This window comes from Oncorhynchus mykiss, unplaced genomic scaffold (assembly GCF_013265735.2).
Source record: "Oncorhynchus mykiss isolate Arlee unplaced genomic scaffold, USDA_OmykA_1.1 un_scaffold_313, whole genome shotgun sequence".
Taxonomy (NCBI): Eukaryota; Metazoa; Chordata; class Actinopteri; order Salmoniformes; family Salmonidae; genus Oncorhynchus; species Oncorhynchus mykiss.
The window spans coordinates 23,130-42,984 of record NW_023493762.1 but is presented as its reverse complement, the minus strand read 5'-3'; the positions used below and the strand labels follow the sequence as shown (position 1 = coordinate 42,984).

Here is a 19,855-nt window from a genome sequence, read left to right as displayed (position 1 = left end):
CCAATCACATTGCTTAATGTACCCCAGGATGAACACCACTGCCTCAATATTCACCTCACTGCTCAGAGACAACAGGCTCCAGAAAAGGGTTTTAATGAAACACTTTATTTCCAGATCCATAGTTTTACTTCAGCACTTGAAAGACGTCTCAAGGGTTGCAGGTGTGACATCAACGTCATCTTCTTCCATCTGTCGAGGAGCAAAGACATTTAATGAATCCTTTAGCAAACTGACCAACATTTAGATTAAAGGAAGACTGGCTCCCTAAATCATGTATAGTACACAATTCATCACCAATAACTCCAGATTTCAAGTAGCTCACCAGCTTGGAACCCCTAGTTGCAAGGGAAGACGTATTCTGTCTCAGCCTTGTCACCTGTAACCGTAAGACAGCTTCGTCTCAGTAAATGAAAACAACTTGACCAAATGTTCCTCAGAAGAGGGTAAAAATAACGTTTTGGGGAGGGTTAGTAGAGTAACTTACTTGGCTGGTAGTAGTCATAGATCTTGACCACTGCTGGCTTTAGATTCTGTACTGGGAACTCCTGTATGATGTCCAGGGTGATGTGGAAAGGAAGTAGTGATGTCAGCTGTTGGGAGAAAAACAAACAAACGGGTCATTAAATGATCAAAGCAGAAGTTACTGTACATCAAAATATATTATGTTTAAATGAAGCGCCATGTGAATGGTTTTCACCTCACCTCTGTCAAGTACATTAACACATGGTCATCTTTGATATCAACACGATCCACTTGACTTGAACCCCGCAGCTGTGAAGACAAGTCATTGATATTGCATGAACAAAGAACCGTCATCCTTAAACAAAGGGACACAGACGAGGCAAGACCTCCATGGATAAAGGTCCCAACAACTCACCCTCCCCAAAGAGTCTGGATCTGGAGAAAACCCAGAGAGCATTTTCAAATCCACTATAATCATATTGGTGGTGAGCTCCTTTCCATGATATCTGAGAAAGATGATTGACAGCTGATTTTTTTATCCATAAAGACCAGATAAGCATTCTGACTGATCCAAGCCGAGGTACCAACTAGAAGGTCAATATACACAGGTATAACAAAACTAATTCATTTGGGTCAAACCCATTCTGCAGGTCACACATTTACTAGAATTCATACAAATATGTCCTTCATTCTGACCGAGACTGGAGCTTCAGCGTGACTCTGGGTCTCAAAGACTTCCTGTTGCAGTCCACCTCTGGAGTCACCTGGATACTGAGCGTTGTTCTTCTGGTAGGACTAGGGACGTTGTAGCGGAGCACCACCTGGGATAGAGAAGAGGAAGTCAGGGAAACCATCCTGTCCGAATACAAACATTTTATGAGCCAGAAGAAACAGCTTCCCTGTACTGTGTATTAAAGGGCATCTTGCGCCACAGGACTGGAGGAGAGATGTGTTTTCACTGACCTGCACTGAGGCACAAGCACTGCCCTGCACTTCAACGCTGTACTTCCCTTCTGTGTCCTGCAGCGCCCTCTCCTGGTACAGAAGCTTGTTGTTTTGGTTCACATGGAAGAGGCACCGGTCCCCACTGGGAGACCTGACCGTCACTGTGCTGGCTCCTCCTCTACTGAACACCCTGGTGGAGTAGAGAGCCAGGGCCTGGAGGGCCACCACCGTGTCCTAGACATGCACACCACAGGACAATCAGTTCAAAATGAAAAGAGACCATTTTAAAAGGGTTGAATATTTCTCACATTGAACAGTTGCTAAAGTGACTAAATCCCAATTCCAGCCATTACGATGATGGTTTCTAGGCTCTATCAGTGGAAGGGAGCCTCACCAGGTTGGACATGAAGAACACATGCCCTGTGGTCTGATACGAGTCAATGTTTGTACTAGTGCACCATTTCAGACCACTGGTGTTTAGAAAGTATACCTGGGTGGAAGAGAAGCCTCCGTAGGCGTTCTGCTGCCTCACCAGCCACCTGACGATGCGGGAGGCGTAGCCCAGGTCAGAGGTCGACCGAGAAGAGGCACTGAGGGACGCCAGCAGAACGTAGGAGCTGATCTCCACCTCCAGGGAGGGCGAGGTCTCAGAGGAGGACTGGGACCAGTGCAGGAGACCCCCTGAGGGTTGAGGAGCACACACCAGAATAAGGACTAGCTTATTCATCCTAATACAGACTACACAATACAAAGTTCTGACCTCCCCAATTCATGTCCAAAACATTTTTTAGGAGCAAGAGTTTTTTTTTTCTTCTTAACAATAATTTAAAATTAATCATTTTATTGGGCCTCTCTGGAGTGCCAGATGGTCTGAGGGTTTGCACTTTTAGGAGTACTCCATTATCCAGGCATGCTCAATCAAGGCAAGACAGCGCTACCAGGATATAGCTCACCCTCTTGAAATGAGATGGTGTCGAGGTGCTGCAGAAGCCGGGCCCGTGTCTCCATGTCACCTGCCAGGGTGAAGGTGTAGGCCAGCAGAGCAGTAGCGTAGGTGTTGGACAAATCACTGGTGGAGTTCTTCAGGCAAGACAAGCTGTGGTCCACAACATGATCCTAGAGCACAGAATGACAGCAGCACATTAAAAGCCAGCCTGGTCCCAGATCAGTTTGGACTGGGTTCCATTCAACTTGCTGTTCTGGGGCCTCAGGCAGTTCAAATTGTTGATTAGGGAACACTTTTTGCTGAGGAACGGGATTGTTTTTCCTTGTACATTTTATTACGTTGCATTTGTAAAGGGTATAATTTCTGTACATGCAGAGGTCCCCTGCTAAAGAGGCATGGCACTCTAAAAATAAACACCAACATATCTGGGACCAGACTACAGCACATTTCCTTTCTCACTTTACAGAAGCATACAGAGCCTAATATCAGTAGTAACATACCTTAAGGGAACATTTTGACATTCGCCATGTGGTTAGTGAGAGTCCATATTGCAAATATACGGTCCCTTAATAGACGTCCGAAAACGTTTGTAAAATTCACGGACGGCGTCGGGCCGTGCGGCTGGGCCGGATCTACCGGGAAGTCAAACGAACTCAGACATTCGGTTTCCGTTTTATAAAATGTGTCATTTTTCCACTGTCCCGGTAAATCCCACAAGAGGGCATAAGCAATCATATTGCAAATGTACAAAACATCACGACGTGGCCTTCTCCTAAACTGAAAATATTTCGAAGCCAAAACTTGGTGAGCGTAGGTTTGGCATGATGGGCAGTTGGCCCCGAACAAGATGGCGTCTAGGCCTCAACGGTTGAGTTATGGCCATTTTTCTGGGAAAAAAGGTCCAAAATGAAAATAGAGCAATAATTTTTCCGCTTCACGTCAAAGTCAAGGAGCCTCTGGTGTCAATTAAAAAAAAGAACCAGCCATTTATCCATCGTCATTTAAGAGAAATCGTACATTTTTTTTTTTAAACAGTTACAGATCCAGTTGCAGGGTGTTCATGCGAATCTTTTTACAGTGTGCTGCGGAGCTCTGCGAGATTTGTGATTTTCTGAAATAACACTCACTAAACCCTCCGTAAATAACTCAGTTCTTAACATAAAGACTTTTTTTTAAAAACTCAGGATTCTGTAAAGGCATACCCCTATCAGGATAGGAGTTTATTTATAGCTTCCTCTGCCAACCGGACGTGCCTTAAATGGTGTCATAGTGGCTGTTTTGAAGGGTTAAAATGGTCAGATCTGTCCAAAACTTCATGTGTGATTAGGCAACCCCCATGAACTGTAAATCAGTCATGATTCCCATAAAATCATTCACACAGCTTGGCAGGAGGGACCCATTGGGGTGCGTAGAGACAGACAGTGCCTGCATTAGTTAACCTTGTTGGAACTTTTAAAGAACCGTCAGACCTAGAGTTCCGAAACCTGTTCTAGACCTCAGGTCGATAGAGCCACGTAACTCAGCACGCAATAGAAGGTTCTCGGAGCGAGAAACAGCCTCGTACATTTGCAATGACTTCAATTCATTTTGACCATCACGAAAATGACAACATTTAGAAATGTCCCAGAGTCGCAAGACTAGGTGCATTGCGACCGCCTCGGCCCATATAGACGGACCCCAACGTTTTGGTCCGATAGCTCACTCAAGGACCCCGTAGCAAGGCATGGAAAAAAGTGCATTTTCAGCACCAATTAGGGTCTTGCTCGGGCACCAAATGACCTAGCGAGCCAAAACTTGGGATTCGGGGTTGCCTCAGCTAGGCCTACACAACATCAGAACTGGACCCGCAGCTGGAACGTAACTACGTTTTTATTATGGTTTGAATAGAAGGTGTTGTGAATTTTGGGCCAGCTCTGTGGCTACTAAACGAGTTGGAAAAAGTGGGTTTGGTGTCAGAATGATATCTAATTGACAGTGACTTGCTGGTGACTATTGTCCATTTGCAATATGTTTAAACAGTGAGGTACCAGAATCACTGCCCAGCCATCCCGAGTTCATCATGCCAGTCAATTTCACATTCCTGCAGGATTTGAGCATGTCAAATTTCTTATGGCATTTGGCCCCCAAAAAAGTTACTTTTGACTATGAAATCACATTGCAAATGGACAAAACATATGCCTTATGCACAAGTAAAAAATATATATATTTTTTTTAAATGGCTAAAGTATGTTGATGAAGTTCTTATACATGTGTAATTGACACAAATCAAAAGAATTTCGAAAAACGGTCCAGAAAGCACTTTAAGGGGTTGCTAGGTTTTAGAATTTCTCACTTTTTCAAAATGTTGCTTTTTGATGTTGACTTGTTGCATTTGCAATATGAAAAACCACAGTGGAGCGCGCTCGCCACCTGTTGGATTTTCAAAGTGTTACACCTGGCATTTGCCATTTGCAATCAACTTTGAACGAAACGCCAAATTGAGTGGTATTAGACACCGTGTATATGGTTTGTCCATGCCAATGACTTCCCATTCATTTTTGTCCATTTCAGGGGGGTGTTCCCTTACAGATCTAAGCCCATTCTTTGTTATTTCATAGGCTACTGGCAGAGAAATGACTTCACTACGTCGTAGAAGCTGTAAATGACAGTTGATGCGAGACAGATTTCATACAGGAGGCTGAATGAGTTGCCTGTAATGACGGTGTGAGAAATGGTTCCATGGAGTGAAGCTACTTACCGTCACGGACATGTTGAGCTCCAGCATTGAAGCAGTGATGTAAGCCGTCAGTGTGACTTCATCCGTCACTCCACCCTAGAAAACAATGTCAAGACACCAACTGTATCTAGCCTGTTGAAATCAAACTACGGCCGGTCTGACGAAACAGACAACCAGTTTATTAGCAATATAAATACCTTAATTCTGTTGTTCAAGAGCTTCCCTAAAGTTCTGAAACAGCCACGTTGGCCTTGTTGACGTTCCAACCAAGTCTTGGATTGCTCCATCGTTGCCGGGTCAACATAGATGAAAGACTGGGCTTTGCCAAAGGATCTCAAGACAAAAGCAGTCAGCCTGAAGAAAGAAGTGGATTCATTTAAAAGCCCTAACATCGTATCGTCAAGCTCCAAGTCATGACATCACACGCGTCAGCTGTCCTATCCAGCGTCTCCATGCCAGAGATGCCATTTGATTGGTCAATACGTCATTGAAACTACCAGTAGGTGAAAAACAAGCCAAGTACTCACCAGGTGTTCCCCAAGCCTTGTCCAAACGTGCTGTACGCACCATCAGCATTCTTGTAGTTCAGCTGCCGTTGGTAACCTGCCGGTGGGTTTTTATCATCAACGGTGACCAAGCGCTTGTTCTATTCCCAGAGTTGTGCCCCAAACGGCTCCTTATATCTCAGGGCTCTCCAACCCTGTTCACGGAGAGCTACCCTCCAACCAAGTTGTAATTAACCCCCATTCAACCAGCTAATTATTAGAAGGGGAGCGAGATTAGGGTTGGAGTGAAAACCTACATACAGGACAGTAACAAGGTTGGAGAGTCCTGCCCTATGTAAGGAATAGGGTGCTATGAGACAGTGTCAATATTCTACCATCAAATGACTTCAGTAGAAAACCATGTGTTGGGTCAGTGATGTTAAAACATTGAGATCATCTGTCATGCAGCTCCGCTGTTACCATGACAGCAGGGTACACCGTGGAGAAACACTTTAAAATAGAAAACGAAATCCTCTAATTGGACAAATCCAGCCCGGTTTGTGGATTTGGCATCTAATCAAGACAGATTTGAAGGGACTCTCCTACCACTAGTGAGGAACTTGGTGGCCTTTTCTAGGATGGCTGGCGTGAGCTGCTCTGTGTTCCTCAGGTACTCCAGGATGTAGATATTGGGGGAGAGCAGGGCCATATTCTGCTCCCCACACCCATACGGCATCTGCAACAGTCCATCCAGGTTGTTGAGGGCCCGACCCAGGATGTCCCCTACAGAGAAACAAGGGACTTCTGTTACAGACTGTCCTCTTCTGCAAACAGCAGCATCGTCACTGGAGAAGGTTCGTCTTCCCACCACTACACAATGGTTTATTTTACCTAAAACCGAGAGGGAAATCCTAGCAGAGCCATCCACCACATTCTGGGGAAGTTGCAGTTCCACCTCCTCCGTCAGAGCTTCTCCTGTGGACACAAAGAGGAGCTGAATGAAGATGATCACGTCAACCACCGTGAACATTCAACGTTGATTCATTACTGACCAGTAGGACACAGCAACCAGTTGTAGGTGTGGCTCTTCTCTGTTCCCTCAGCCTGGAGGAGGAGAGGGATTCATTTCAGAGGCAGTTCCACTAGACAGTATCTGTGCTACCTAACGTTAGTTCTCCCACAGCGGTAGACTACATACCTTCACCAGCAGGCTCCGTGTGACTGTGTCAACGCGTCCTCTCTCCGGTACGTTCACAACCCCGTTGTCACACGCAGTCTGGGACCGGACAGCCGCCGCACTAACAGACACGTTCAAAACCCCTACACAGTACAGCGCAGGTTACACAACATCCAATACGGTGACAGTACACAACTCAGGTTGACATCCATTCTGCCGTTTGAACAGATGAAGACTAACCCAGGACAGAGGGGGCCAGTGTCCAACTGAAGGTCTTTCGTCCATTGGCACACAAGCACGAGGAGTCCTGGACATCACGCAAGGGTGTGAGAGTGTAGTCTGAGGAAAGAGCTGGAGTCACAGAAACCTGCCAAAGAGGAACACGGGGTAAGATAACGTGGTACGACACAAACAATACAACTCAAGAAACCATCCTGGTGCAGCGTCGTACCATGATGCACTTGGAGAGGTAGTTAAACACAGTGGCCTTCAGCTCAAAGTGCTCTCCCCGGATGACTGAGTAGGGCAGGGTGAGCTCCAGGAAGAAGGGCTGGAAGACCGTGAGCTCCACCAGAGGAGCCAGACCAAAGCCACTGGGGGCCAGGCAGAAGACCTCAGTCTCCCAGGTGGTGATGGTGTCTGGGACTGTCAGGGGGACATCTAAAGATCCAGACTCCCTGGAATACAGAGGTCAGAGTTCAAACAGAAAGCCACCACGTGTCTAATAGAGAAAGACTAATTTCAACACAGTTTGTTGTTACAAATGCATTTAAGCTTTATCTAACCAGGGACACCCATTGAGGTCAAAGGGTATTTCCTAAGAGGAAGCTGACCTACAGTTTACAGAGGTTCAGGTTCCTAATCTACACCACTACTGTTTGGATACGAGGCAAGAGCTAAGAGGGCTTTCACCAGAGGTCGGCCTCACTCTGCAGAGCACTTACCCAACTTCCACAAGGTCCCAAATCCATGTCTCAGGGAAGAATGTACGGACCGTCTGTATGGGTGGCGGAGGTGGAGCGGCAAGTCCACCAGCCACAGCCATTTCAAGTCTAGGACCTGCTGATCCAGGCCTAGCCATTAGGCTGTAAGCTACTACCAACACAAAATATGGCCATTAGTGTCAAGTTAAAAATAGACTGAATGCTGGGCTCAGTGTTTAGACCAGTTTAACCAGGCTTTGTTATTCTAGCAAAAGGTCATCCATAACCCAAGATTCATTAGACTTGGCAATGAGAATAAGGGTTGGTAAGGACATCTCACCATAGGAGCGATAGTACTGGTTCCCCTGGTAACTGAGGCAGGAACGTACTCTTATATCCAGGTTAGTCGCTAGCTTCAATCCCAGTGTCTAGAAATAGCAGAACCAATTTAGTAATAAGTCAGTTTGTCATTCTATTCATTTTAACACATTGTAACAGTATGGTGACTGATTCTTCCCAGAAAGAACAAAAAGAGGCTTCAAGTTGAGAAAACAGGGCAGAAATATTTACCTGAAAAACTGCATAAGGATCATTTGTCTGCTCAGACGGTCCATATGGGTGTGGTATTATGGATCTCCTTGGTCTAACGCGTAAACATGCTACTGGATCTTCAAGCTCGTAGGGAACATAGGTCGTCTCCTTGACCGGTAGCAAATTAAATATCTGGAAAGGGACAACAGGGAGGTGTGAAATGACCTTGTTCATTGGGGACCAAACAGAACAGACTGAAATGACTACTTGGGGAAACACTCCATTTTGTTGTCCGTTGCTAAACGTTTAGAAAGTTGTCCCATCAACAAGGAGGTGCTTTCCAGTTACTGAGAGGCAATAGAAAGTGGGCCTCAAGCCAGAGAATGAGTCCCATCACATTTGATAAAAGCTCCCAACAGTGAACAGATCCACTCCATGTCTGCTGTGGTCACTGGTTGTATTCCCAGCACCACCAAAACAGTAGGTATGTGGTAGGTGGTACCACTGTTGTTCACTTCAGTGAGCTGTGTTACCTTGTCAGCATCCAGCCTCTTCCCTGGCTCCATGATGCCAACACTCTGGTCAACAGCACCGAGGCCACAGAGGGAACCGGGCCGGGCCGAGAGATGCAGGGTGTTCTCCTCCCCTGGGACAGCGTTGGAGGGTGAGAACTCCACCAACACCTGGCAGACACAGATACCATTACTCCAGGTATGATTACAGTCTGCATGGAAATACTGGACACCTTTCATAAAATGACAACAATGTTTGTGATGTACAGTCACTGGGGATATGCCAGACTCCTCCACACACACACCTTGTTCCTGAAGCATTTCTCAGTGGGGAAGTTCATGCTGTGGGCGATGACAGTCTCACTGGGTAGCATACTGTACACCAGGAGCTGAACCACCGGCGCCATCTCTGGGACCACTGCCAACGTCAAGGTGACGTCACCCTCGGCTACTGCAACGCAAAGAGCAGGTCACTCATTAAGCACCTTCCAGAACGTTCAGAATCACTTCATGAAACTCACTCACCAGGACTGTCCTGCTGCACAGTAACATTGATGTGTCCATGCTGAACTATGACCCCTCTGGACAAGGCCTGGAGGGAAAGGAAACAGTTCTCAGCAACAGAGTGGAGACGTTTGTCACGAACCGGCTCAAAGCCCGTAACAAAGGGAGACAACGTGGAGATAAGGAGTAACAAAATATATATTTATTAACTAAAGCAACTAAGGAAAATATACAATGATGTGTGTAATCAGTAATCAGTATTGTAAGTGAGTTTTGCGTGCTTGAATGTGATAATGCAGGGTGTTGAAAGGTGCCAAAGCAAACAAACAAACGGCCACCAAGAACCACAACACAATCTACAAAGGTGTCTGCATGGAGAGAGTCTCTTCCGTGAATGTGGAAGAGGTCTATTTATCCTGGGAGACACCTGGCCCAGGTGTTTCCCATGAAGCTGACGACCCTCCCAACTCCGCCCACCGGCATCCTAATAAGGAAACAAGAACAAAGACCGAATACAGCAGACAGAGTGGGAGGGTCGTCACACGTTGCAACCTGGACTCATGGGGTAAACGTAACACGGTTAACAAATCCAGGACTCCCATTAGTAGGATACGTTAGCACCTATTCATTTGTGGATGCCCATCATCCATTTCATATAGGCTAAATTTTTTGTTTATACATTACAAATTCCAATTTGTAACACGAGCAAGGTTGGGTTACAGTGGTTGATTAGGAGTATTGGTGTAGTTTAGGAACATCCTTCCTTTGAAAGTGTCTTGGGAAATGTCTGACATGATCCTGGTCAAAAGGAGTGCAAATAGGAAATATGGTGCTGTTTGAGAGGCACCATGGGTTTGCAGGTTGTTCCTGGTTCTACTCACCAGGTAGAGGACAGCCACAGAGCCCTTTGGGACAGTCTCCCCTACGATGGCATAGCGGATGGTGATGGACACCGCCTGCCCACACGCCAGTGGTGTCTCCACCTTCTGAATAGCCAGGGAGCTGGACGGTTTAATGTCAGGGGCAGCGGGCTGGATCAGCGAGAGTAGGTGTTGCCCTCTGTTGAAATAGGGGACCCTGTATCCTGGGTACTCCACTTGTGGGGTGTCGCTCACCTGAAAGGAACAAAAGGAATAGTAACTAAAGGCCCAATCCTAAATCAACCCCTAGAGCCCGTCCTATATACAGTGGGGATCTGAGAGGATGACAGGAAGCAATATGGTAACAGATCCACTTTACTTCCACCTAGCCTGTTAGGGTCATGACCTCTGGGAATCGTTTCCCCAACTGTCCTGGGGACCCCAAGCGGTGCACGTTTTGGTTCCCCCGTCACAGGAATGTCAATTCCTATGTGTTCATTAATTAAATGCACTCCGTTTAAGAATGTGTAAGATTCTTATTTGTATAAAATAGACAGGGACCAGTCTTATCAAAATTAGATGACAGTATTTATTCTCGGAGCTCGCTGCCATGAAACCACCAACAGTTTATATACAAAATATGACATCATAGGTTATAAAATGTCTTTCCTCCTATGACCAGGACAGAACAGGTTCAAAAGTTGATTCCAACCCACTAGCTCGCTCACTCCAGACACTTATCCAGATTCACTTCTGGAATCTTCACCTTCATCCATCACTATTTAGAAGACAGTTCCAGATAATGGAGAACTCTACCTTATCTAAACATCCCAGAGCTAAGTTGAGTCGGTTCAACCATAGGTTAACAACCCTTTTTGCCTGCTTAAAGACCCACAATCCCTTCCTTATGAATTAACATTATTAATCAGATATAATAAAGTTTAATTAGTTATAGTTCTATTTAAGATGTAGATATTGTATAGGCCCAGAGACTGGCATCGATTATAAAGTCTCTCAAACCTGGAAGGAATCATACTTACTACGAGGTTAATATTCTCTTTGGGCAGACTGGTTGTGTTAACGGAGAACCTGGCAATACCACGACTGTCCGTGGTTAGGTTCTGTAGTCGTAGATATGAGGACCAGCCTTTCTCCTCGAACAGGTAGACTAACATGTCAGAGATGGGTGTGTTGTTAAATCGAACAGCATTTATCTGAAGAAAAGGGGGGGTTGTACGAATGAAGTGACACCACATACTGGTAGTTCAGGAAGCAGGACAAACCAAGCATCCACAATGCAACAGGAACAACATTTGGACTGACCTTGCCTTCGATAATTGATCCATGCTCATAGATTTGGGGCGTGTCAACAAATGTGAATTCTCCAATCACATAGGAGAGCTCTACATTTCTCTCCTCTGACAGTGTAATACCTGTCAAATGAAAACAAATATGGTATATTTCACAACGCAGAAAGTGAATTGCAGTGCAGCTTCCACAGAACATTAAAACAGCATTATATAAAACCCTGCTGCAGCACCAACGGACAAAAAGCTCTTTCTTACCAACCTTGAGCCAACGCAGAGTAACCCAAACTCAGTTCTGGGACCCCCCCCCCCCCCCGGGTGCACCGTGTAGTTTCTTGCCCTGGCACTACAGCTGATTCAAATCACAACTACATTATGAGATGGTTATTCCAGTCAGCTGTGTAGCGCTCGGGCAAAAACCAAAACATGAACCCAGGGGAAACCCCAGGACAGTTAGGGAACCTGATCTAATGAAACAGCCAACAGTTACGTCGCCATCAGCTGAAGTGAAATGAAGGGTTTTGTATTGAGTCAACATGATGCATCTCATAATGATTGTGATGAGGACTTGCCTGTCCCCTCCTCCTGTACTTCTGCATGGAAACTAAACACGTCTCCCAGCAATTTCTCTCCTGCGTTCTTTGTGAAAAGTGCCATGTTGAAGACATAAGAAGCACAGCCAGTATGGTCCATCTAGGAAAAGCAGGCAGAACCACAAAAACACATTTAAATCCCATTCAAAATGTCATATGTTGGTAAAAACAGCACTACTCGTTTTAGGAAAGCAGACAGACCTCTATTGACTCTTTGTGGCATGGAGGTGTGTAATCAGGAACTCCTTGTGGATTTCGCTCATCAACTGTTATTGGTATCACTGCATTGTCCACCAAAGGTCGGCACAACTTCACCCCTGCTTTACCAGGTACAGGCTGCCCATACGTGTATCTGATTTCAATTCACAACAAGACAAGTGTCAACTTCCTGCATCCAGTTACCATATTAAAAACACAAGACCTAAAGGCTTGAAGTCAGGCGTTGAACACGGTCAATGAATCTGGACCTGTATTCATAGAGCCTCAGAACGGGATCAGTTTTAACTATAGATCATAATGAACGAGGTCACATGTCAAGGCTGGGACCTGATCCTAGAACAGCCATCCTAATCTGAGATGCTTTATGACCGAAGAACCAGCTGGTCACGTAAATGCCACTAACAAATCTCAGGGATCCTAGCAGCAGTTGAAGACTTGAGCAGTAGCACTATAGGTCTTCAATTAGCATGGGCCATTAATGCAGACCACATGCATATTTAAGGACTTCTATATTTAAATAAGTGTATTAGAGTATCCACGAATGCATAACAATTTCCAAGTGTATTATCAAATGAAGCTACAGTACTAGCAGAGGCTGCTGCCTACAGACTTGACATCATTGGAATAGTAGTCACTAATAATGCTTACATACCTTGCATTACTCATCTCATATGTTTATACTGTATTCTATACCTCTGACATTGATCATCTATATCGCTGCACCCTCAACATGAACCAAACACGTGTTGTGACCAATACAATGTTATTTACTTGTATTTTCAAATCCTTCATTTGAAATGTGAAAGTTAATGTAATACTTCTAATAGTAGTTGAACCCAGGTCTGCCTTCGCGTAATGAGATAATTAATGACATGTAGTGGAGTTCCACATCACCTTGTAACTACAGTACATTGCAAATCACCAATAGTGTTTACTCACTCTGCACACACTTTCACTTCATACTCCTCTTGAACAACGCTGATCTTGTCAGTGAGGTTCATGTTGATCTCAAACTTGGGCAAAACTACAGATCGAAAGAACAGCAGTGAACTCCAGAACGTTCCGGGATTGTGATGCAACATCACCGAGCATGAAAGAGAAACTCAACCTACCATACTGTTCTACCTTGAAGTTGTGGTAGATTTTCTCTCCACCAATCCACACTACAATGGTATAGGATCCTACAGGGGCTTCAGAGTTCAGGGGGTGAGAAAGCTGCAGAATGTTGCCACTGGATGTAGTGTTGACCCACTGTCCAATCCGGTTGTGATTAACGTCCTGTTGGTTCATAGGAAGGGGCATGTTCAGCAGGACACAACGTTGTGGAAAGTTCACAACAGTATACAGGACAAGGAGTCAGTTCTATCTGCAACATTCATCTACTGAAGAGGGCCCAGATTACACACACAACACTGATTGGAAGTATTTAGCTAACTTGTACAGTAGGTGGATATGAGGATCTAGCTAGCAGGGGGAGTCATAATGCTGCAGTCTTTACACTGACAGTCAACATAAAGTTACACCAACAAGGATCTTACCTCAAGTTCCACAATGTTGTACTGTGAAGGGTAAAGACAAGAGATGGGGTCATGTTTCATTAAGAACTCCAAAACAGAGCATAGCTGTCTACAGCTACTAGACAGCTGATTGGCTTGGTCACTTAACATACACATCACATGTAGCATTTGCAATTCAATCTCAGGAAAATATGACCCCATACATTCCAATCTGACCTATATGAATGGAAGCCTCATGTCCTGGCTGGTTGATTGCTGTACATAATACCAGACTGCTATGTCCATCACAGTATTGTGACACTTCTGCATCTTGGATTGAAATAGTAGAGACTGAACTAAAATACTATTGTCAAACGTATATTTTCAACTCACCAGCTGATTGACGGGGCTAAAATGGGTATCCAAGGTGACGACTCTAAAAAGCACTGTAAACAGCCAACGACAAGACAAACACAATGAGAATATTAGAAGCATAATTTCAGGCAACTTTCTCAATTCCAAGGATTCCCAGAAATACTGGTTGAGGATTCCCAGCCTGATTCCAGTGTACATATCCTGAGTGAACCCACGGGGATTTACTGCATCTGCATTCCTGAACAACGAGGCTCTTCAGATGTCTACCGTTTCCCCTCTACAATCCTCATAATGCATGCCGTTAGAACAGAGTGGACGGGACCAGACTGGGGAAGAGCTTTGCCAGCAATGATGGGGTTCTTTTCTACACAATTATTGCCTGATGCATTTCAAACAATACTTCCTTCAGATTTCAGTCTGACAGGACTTCATTGTAAAACTGTTATAGCCTCAAATAAACAAAGGGAGCATGGTGGGGTCGTGGATAACTGTTGATGTCAAAATGGGGTCAGGGGCCCAAAAAGGTCAACGCCCCGGAGTAAACCATTACAGAACATTGGCCCGTTTCTTAATAACCAGACTAAAGGTGTACCGGCTCTAACATTACCCGTTTGTCCTGGTTTGTAGATTGGTTTGTCCGTTTGGATGAACGTCATGGGGCTGTAGGGTTTGATCATGACCCTTCTCTCCTCTGTTGATAGAAATGTTTCTCCTCGAACCTCCACCTTAAAGTTCTGCACTTTGTCGCTATTCACACGAGGGGCCTGTCAGGGACGGAAACAGGGCAACACCGGTGAACAAACGGACCGATAACATAGGACATTCAAATGTGGTGCCGTGTGGCCCAGTTGGTAAGAGCCACTAGCCACTTCGAGGTAGAGCGTTTAACTACTGCAGGGATCCCATTATGCATTCAGCCTACTGTAAGTTACAGACAGTGGGGCAAAGAAGTATTTATAGTCAGCCACCAATTGTGCAAGTTCTCCCACTTAAAAAGGAGAGGCCTGTAATTTATCATAGGTACACTTCAACTATGACAGACAAAATGAGAATTTATTTTCTCCAGAAAAATCACATTGTAGGATTTGTAATGTTTGAACTTGTTATCAGTATAAAAGACACCTGTCCACAACCTCAAACTCCACTATGGCCAAGACCAAAGAGCTGTCAAAGGACACCAGAAACAAAATTGTAGACCTGCACCAGGCTGGGAAGACTGAATCTGCAATAGGTAAGCAGCTTGGTTTGAAGAAATCAACTGTGGGAGCAATTATTAGGAAATGGAAGACATACAAGACCACTGATAATCTCCCTCGATCTGGGGCTCCATGCAAGATCTCACTAGAGAGCATTTGGATGATCCAGAAGAAGATTGCGAGAATGTCATCTGACCATATGACACCAAAATATATATTTTTGGTAAAAACTCAACTTGTCATGTTTGGAGGACAAAGAATGCTGAGTTGCATCCAAACCTACTGTGAAGCATGGGGGTGGAAACATCACGCGTTGGGGCTGTTTTTCTGCAAAGGGACCAGGACGACTGATCCGTGTAAAGGAAAGAATGAATGAGGCCATGTATCGTGAGATTGAGTGAAAACCTCCTTCCATCAGCAAGGGCATTGAAGATGAAACGTGGCTGGGTCCTTCAGCATGACAATGATCCCAAACACACCGCCCGGGCAACGAAGGAGTGGCTTCGCAAGAAACATTTCAAGGTCCTGGAGTGGCCTAGCCAGTCTCCAGATCTCAACCCCATAGAAAATCTTGAGGGAGTTGAAAGTCCGTGTTGCCCAGCAACATCACTGCTCTAGAGGAGATCTGCATGGAGGAATGGGCCAAAATACCAGCAACAGTGTCTGAAAACCTTGTGAAGACTTACAGAAAACATTTGACCTCTGTCATTACCAACAAAGGGTATATAACAAAGTATTGAGATAAGTATTTGGTCAACCATAATTTGCAAATAAATGCATTAAAAATCCTACAATGTGATTCTTTCCTCATTTTGTTTGTCATAGTTGAAGTGTACCTATGATGAAAATTACAGGCCTCTCATCTTTTTAAGTGGGAGAACTTGCACAATTGGTGGCTGACTAAATACTTTTTTGCACCACTGTATATAACTTGTCTCAATAGTATATACTAGCATTAAAGCAAAAACTGGTACAAATTGGAGCCCGAATCACAGGAAAGTTCTGGTACGCCACCACTGACATTAACCATAAAATAAGCTGCCATTGCACAAAGAACCTAAGCGATGCATCAAAGCTGAGCAGTACAGTCCACTCTTAATGGAATGGTTCTGGAAGTCCACCAGTGCTGGGCTGACCTGAAACTGGACACAGCGGTGAAACTCTTGGTCAGAACTCTGGTGGAGAAGTCTCTTGTTCTGCCCGTCGGCCATCAGAGATACGGTCATGACCAGGGTCTCGTTGGGCTGCAGAAGGCTGGCACAAAGCTTGGCCTCTGAGCCTGCCTGGATCACTGCAGGAACGGCTACCATGTAAACCCTACAGAGAACACACCCGGCAACAGGAACATCAGTACATCTCTAAACCCAGAGCCAGGTGAAATATACAGGGGGATAAAGATCTGCAGAAAGGGGAGATGAAAAATTGCTCCGACAAGAGAACGTTAAACCGAGACGAGAGAAGCAAGTCTGATCACTAAATTCTAACTGCAGATGGACTTACGGTCTTGGAGTCTCTTGACAGACACAAAGCCAGTGAATGCAGGCAAAGAGGATCCATCTCCAAACCTGAAGCCCAGGAAGAACCATGACTAAAGGAGAAAAATAAACCACCAAGTCTGTTATGACCCAGTATTCCTACTGCACTGTATATAGGTTGTGTGGGATCCAGATTGTCAATTGACTTCACCTATAAAAGGTTAGAACTTCCACAGCAGGTTAGGAGATATAGGTTAAGGGTTGGCTAATAAAATACAATTCTACAGAGAAGCAGGTGAGACCAAAATTGAATTTAAAATTCTTTCCTGGGCACTGCAAACCATGCACTCCATATCAGAAGCATCTACCCACTGACATACCACCAGACAGGGAGAAGCTTCCCCAAACAGGCACCAACCTGGTCTCAGACCATTTCCTACCATTTTGTACGCAAAACCGAAAACCAAGTATGATATATGACATTTTATATGTATTACAGTCGTGGATGTCCATCCATTTCATATGATGTTAAAAACAGACATCTTACAAATTCCAATTTGTTGTGGCCAACATGAACTAGGTAGCTAACATTATCCAGGCTAAACATTAGGAGTAAAGGTGGTTAGCATGTTGGCTAACCTTAACCCTTTTAGCTAAGTAGTTCCAAAGTAGATGAAGTTGCTTATTACCCAAAATGCTATACGTCAGTTTTACTACACCCACCCCTCCACCCTTTTGGTTATTGCCTGAAGTAGCTGTCAGTCTTCTGTAAAAATACCAAACGTAACATCTCATACAGATTCCAGCCTGGCAGATTTACTTTTACTATGTTACGTATAGTCCATGAGACCAGGCTGCAGACACGGGTCGGTAAAAAAGGCTCAATTGCATGTAGGTTAGTGTTTCTTCTAAACCGAGTTACAATATATCGGGCTAGAAACTGGGCGCCAAACACAGATTGCAAAAGTGCGTCTAGCGTGCACGAGGAGAAAGTATTATGTTGCTAAACCCTTTTGGATTGCATTTGGTATAGCCTGTAAAAGACCAGATACAAGTAATTTTTAAAAAAAACTGTTGTTTTTGGGTATATGATTGCAACACAAGTTGCTATAGCACCTGTGCACTAGGCATACTCACCGCAGCGGGTTGTTTGTGGACTCGGTCGAAAGTAAACAACCCCCGTCGGTCATGTCCCTATAAATATCCTTAGTTCCGGACTTTTTTCCCTTCTAATTACTAAGCGCTCGCACCTGCTGGATATTCAGGGAGTTCGATTAGACTGAACGGCCATTTCAAATGCTCGATCATATTGTCAACAAGGCAGCATGTTGATTACCTCAACTAGCCTGTGGACTCGGTACCGGTGCCCCTTGTATATAGCCTCGTTATTGTTATTCTTATTGTGTTACTTTTTATTTTAGTCTACTTGGTCAATATTTTCTACTTCTTGAACTGCACTGTTGGTTAAGGGCTTGTAAGTAAGCATTTCACGGTAAAGTCTACACTTGTATTCGCGCATGTGACAAATAAAATGTGTGACAAAAAAAATTAGATTTGACCTACATCACTTTGTTTTGAGCTGGCTTTGAAAGGGGCACCTGGCTCATGCTCCAGAGGCATCCCAGACACTCCTTCCACCGGGGTAACGCAGGACAGATAATTGAATCCCCTCCTATCACAGCCATTAAACTCTGTAACTGTTTTAAAGTCACCATTGGCCTCATGGTAAAATCCCTGAGCAGTTTCCTTCCTCTTTGGCAACTGAGTTGGGAAGGACGCCTGTATCTTTGTAGTGACTGGGTGTATCGACACACCATCCATAGTGTAATTGATAACTTCACCATGTTGAAAGAGATATTCAATATCTGCTTTTTATTTTAAACCATCTACCAACCCATCTGCTCTACTTTATGAGACATTGGAAAACCTTCCTAGTTTTTGTGGTTGAATCTGTGTTTGAAATTCACTGCTCGACTGAGGGACCTTACAGATAATTCTGTGTGTGGGGTACAGAGATGAGGTAGTCGTTACTGCACATGATGATGATGAGGTAGTCGTTACTGTCTTCTCTCCTACGCCCCCCCCCCCCCCCCCCCCCCCCCCCCCCCCCCTCCCTCCAGACCAAGGTGAAGCACCTGAAGCAAACGTCAGTGATGCTCCAGAGGGAGTTTAGAGGTAACATCCTGTCACGAGAATTATGTTCTCAATGTTCATAAACCCAATTCAATGAAGTACTCAGCCTGAAGGCCAGAATTTGTAAGAAACTGGTTGAAATGAATCAGACGGAGGCCCAGCTACGATAGTCAGAAAGTTTATTTACGAGAGCGCTGGTCTGTTGTACAAAACAATTCATTTTATACTGGCTTCTCACTCACACACATTCACACTAACATTAGCACACAATGTTCTCCTACCCAGCTGACAAAGTTTAGGGGAATCCGTGACTTACTCCCCATCCTCCCTCAAGATAGGGAGACCCTGGGAAGTACTCTCGGTGGCCCCGACCAAGGTCGGCACCGAATCTTGCTCAGTCTGTTTTTAAGATACTATAATAGACAACCTACACACACGGATGTATACAATATATCACAAAAGTGAGTACACCCCTCACATTTTTGTAAATATTTGAGTATATGTTTTCATGTGACAACACTGAAGAAATGACACTTTGCTACAATGTAAAGTAGTGAGTGTACAGCTTGTATAACAGTGTACATTTGCTGTCCCCTCAAAATAACTCAACACACAGCCATTAATGTCTAAACAGTGGCAACAAAAGTGAGTGGGCCCAAAGTGTCAATATTTTGTGTGGCCACCATCACCATCAGTACTCACTTATTGGTACCACACACACCATTAGAATAATCTCATTATTCTAATCAATTTCATCATGACTAATCAATTTCATACAATCATATGGTTTCAGGGTGGAATATTCTAATCATTGACATGATCAAATAAATCCCCATTATCACATCCCTAACACAGTGGAGGACCTGGTACGACTACCTGGAGTAGGACCCAAGATGGCTCCCCTGGCACCAGGTCTCTGGCAAAGGTAGGTATGGCTCATTTAGGACTACAAATCCCATATTCTAGTCTGCATGTTGTGATGTGGTCTGATCAGGTGCAG

General features: G+C 44.6%; 1 protein-coding gene across 2 annotated transcripts; it reads right to left on the bottom strand.

Moving 5' to 3' along the window:
* Positions 1 to 85: 85 nt before the first annotated feature.
* On the bottom strand, positions 86 to 17,961 carry LOC110513015 (alpha-2-macroglobulin-like). 2 transcript variants are annotated; one of them, XM_036973775.1, is made up of 37 exons: positions 17,860 to 17,961; positions 16,748 to 16,835; positions 16,384 to 16,564; positions 14,659 to 14,815; positions 14,070 to 14,122; positions 13,719 to 13,739; positions 13,293 to 13,458; positions 13,120 to 13,204; positions 12,163 to 12,313; positions 11,941 to 12,061; positions 11,385 to 11,494; positions 11,102 to 11,275; positions 10,083 to 10,316; positions 9,223 to 9,289; positions 9,003 to 9,148; positions 8,719 to 8,868; positions 8,225 to 8,377; positions 7,995 to 8,082; positions 7,676 to 7,826; positions 7,183 to 7,408; positions 6,972 to 7,098; positions 6,753 to 6,874; positions 6,607 to 6,658; positions 6,446 to 6,529; positions 6,161 to 6,337; positions 5,597 to 5,672; positions 5,267 to 5,423; positions 5,091 to 5,165; positions 2,361 to 2,523; positions 1,898 to 2,088; positions 1,426 to 1,641; positions 1,159 to 1,283; positions 878 to 968; positions 703 to 771; positions 485 to 590; positions 323 to 376; positions 86 to 189 (listed from the first exon to the last, which is right to left on the bottom strand). In XM_036973775.1, exons 2-36 carry the CDS (start codon positions 16,831 to 16,833, stop codon positions 336 to 338), a joined length of 4,392 nt encoding a protein of 1,463 aa, XP_036829670.1. In that variant the 5' UTR covers positions 16,834 to 16,835; positions 17,860 to 17,961; the 3' UTR covers positions 86 to 189; positions 323 to 335. The 2 variants fall into 2 exon arrangements, with proteins under 2 accessions (XP_036829670.1, XP_036829671.1); XM_036973776.1 differs by having other exon boundaries at positions 90 to 189; positions 9,003 to 9,145.
* Positions 17,962 to 19,855: the final 1,894 nt, after the last annotated feature.

Bases quoted from the DNA above. Each gene is read 5' to 3' on its own strand.
- LOC110513015 (XM_036973775.1), bottom strand. From the start codon at position 16,833: ATGGTTCTTCCTGGGCTTCAGGTTTGGAGATGGATCCTCTTTGCCTGC. The intron at 5,424-5,596 runs GTGAGTACTTGG...TTCTTTCTTCAG, and splicing joins CAAGGCTTGGGGAACACCTG to GCTGACTGCTTTTGTCTTGA. The intron at 969-1,158 runs GTCAGAATGAAG...CATCTTTCTCAG, and splicing joins ACGCTGAAGCTCCAGTCTCG to ATATCATGGAAAGGAGCTCA.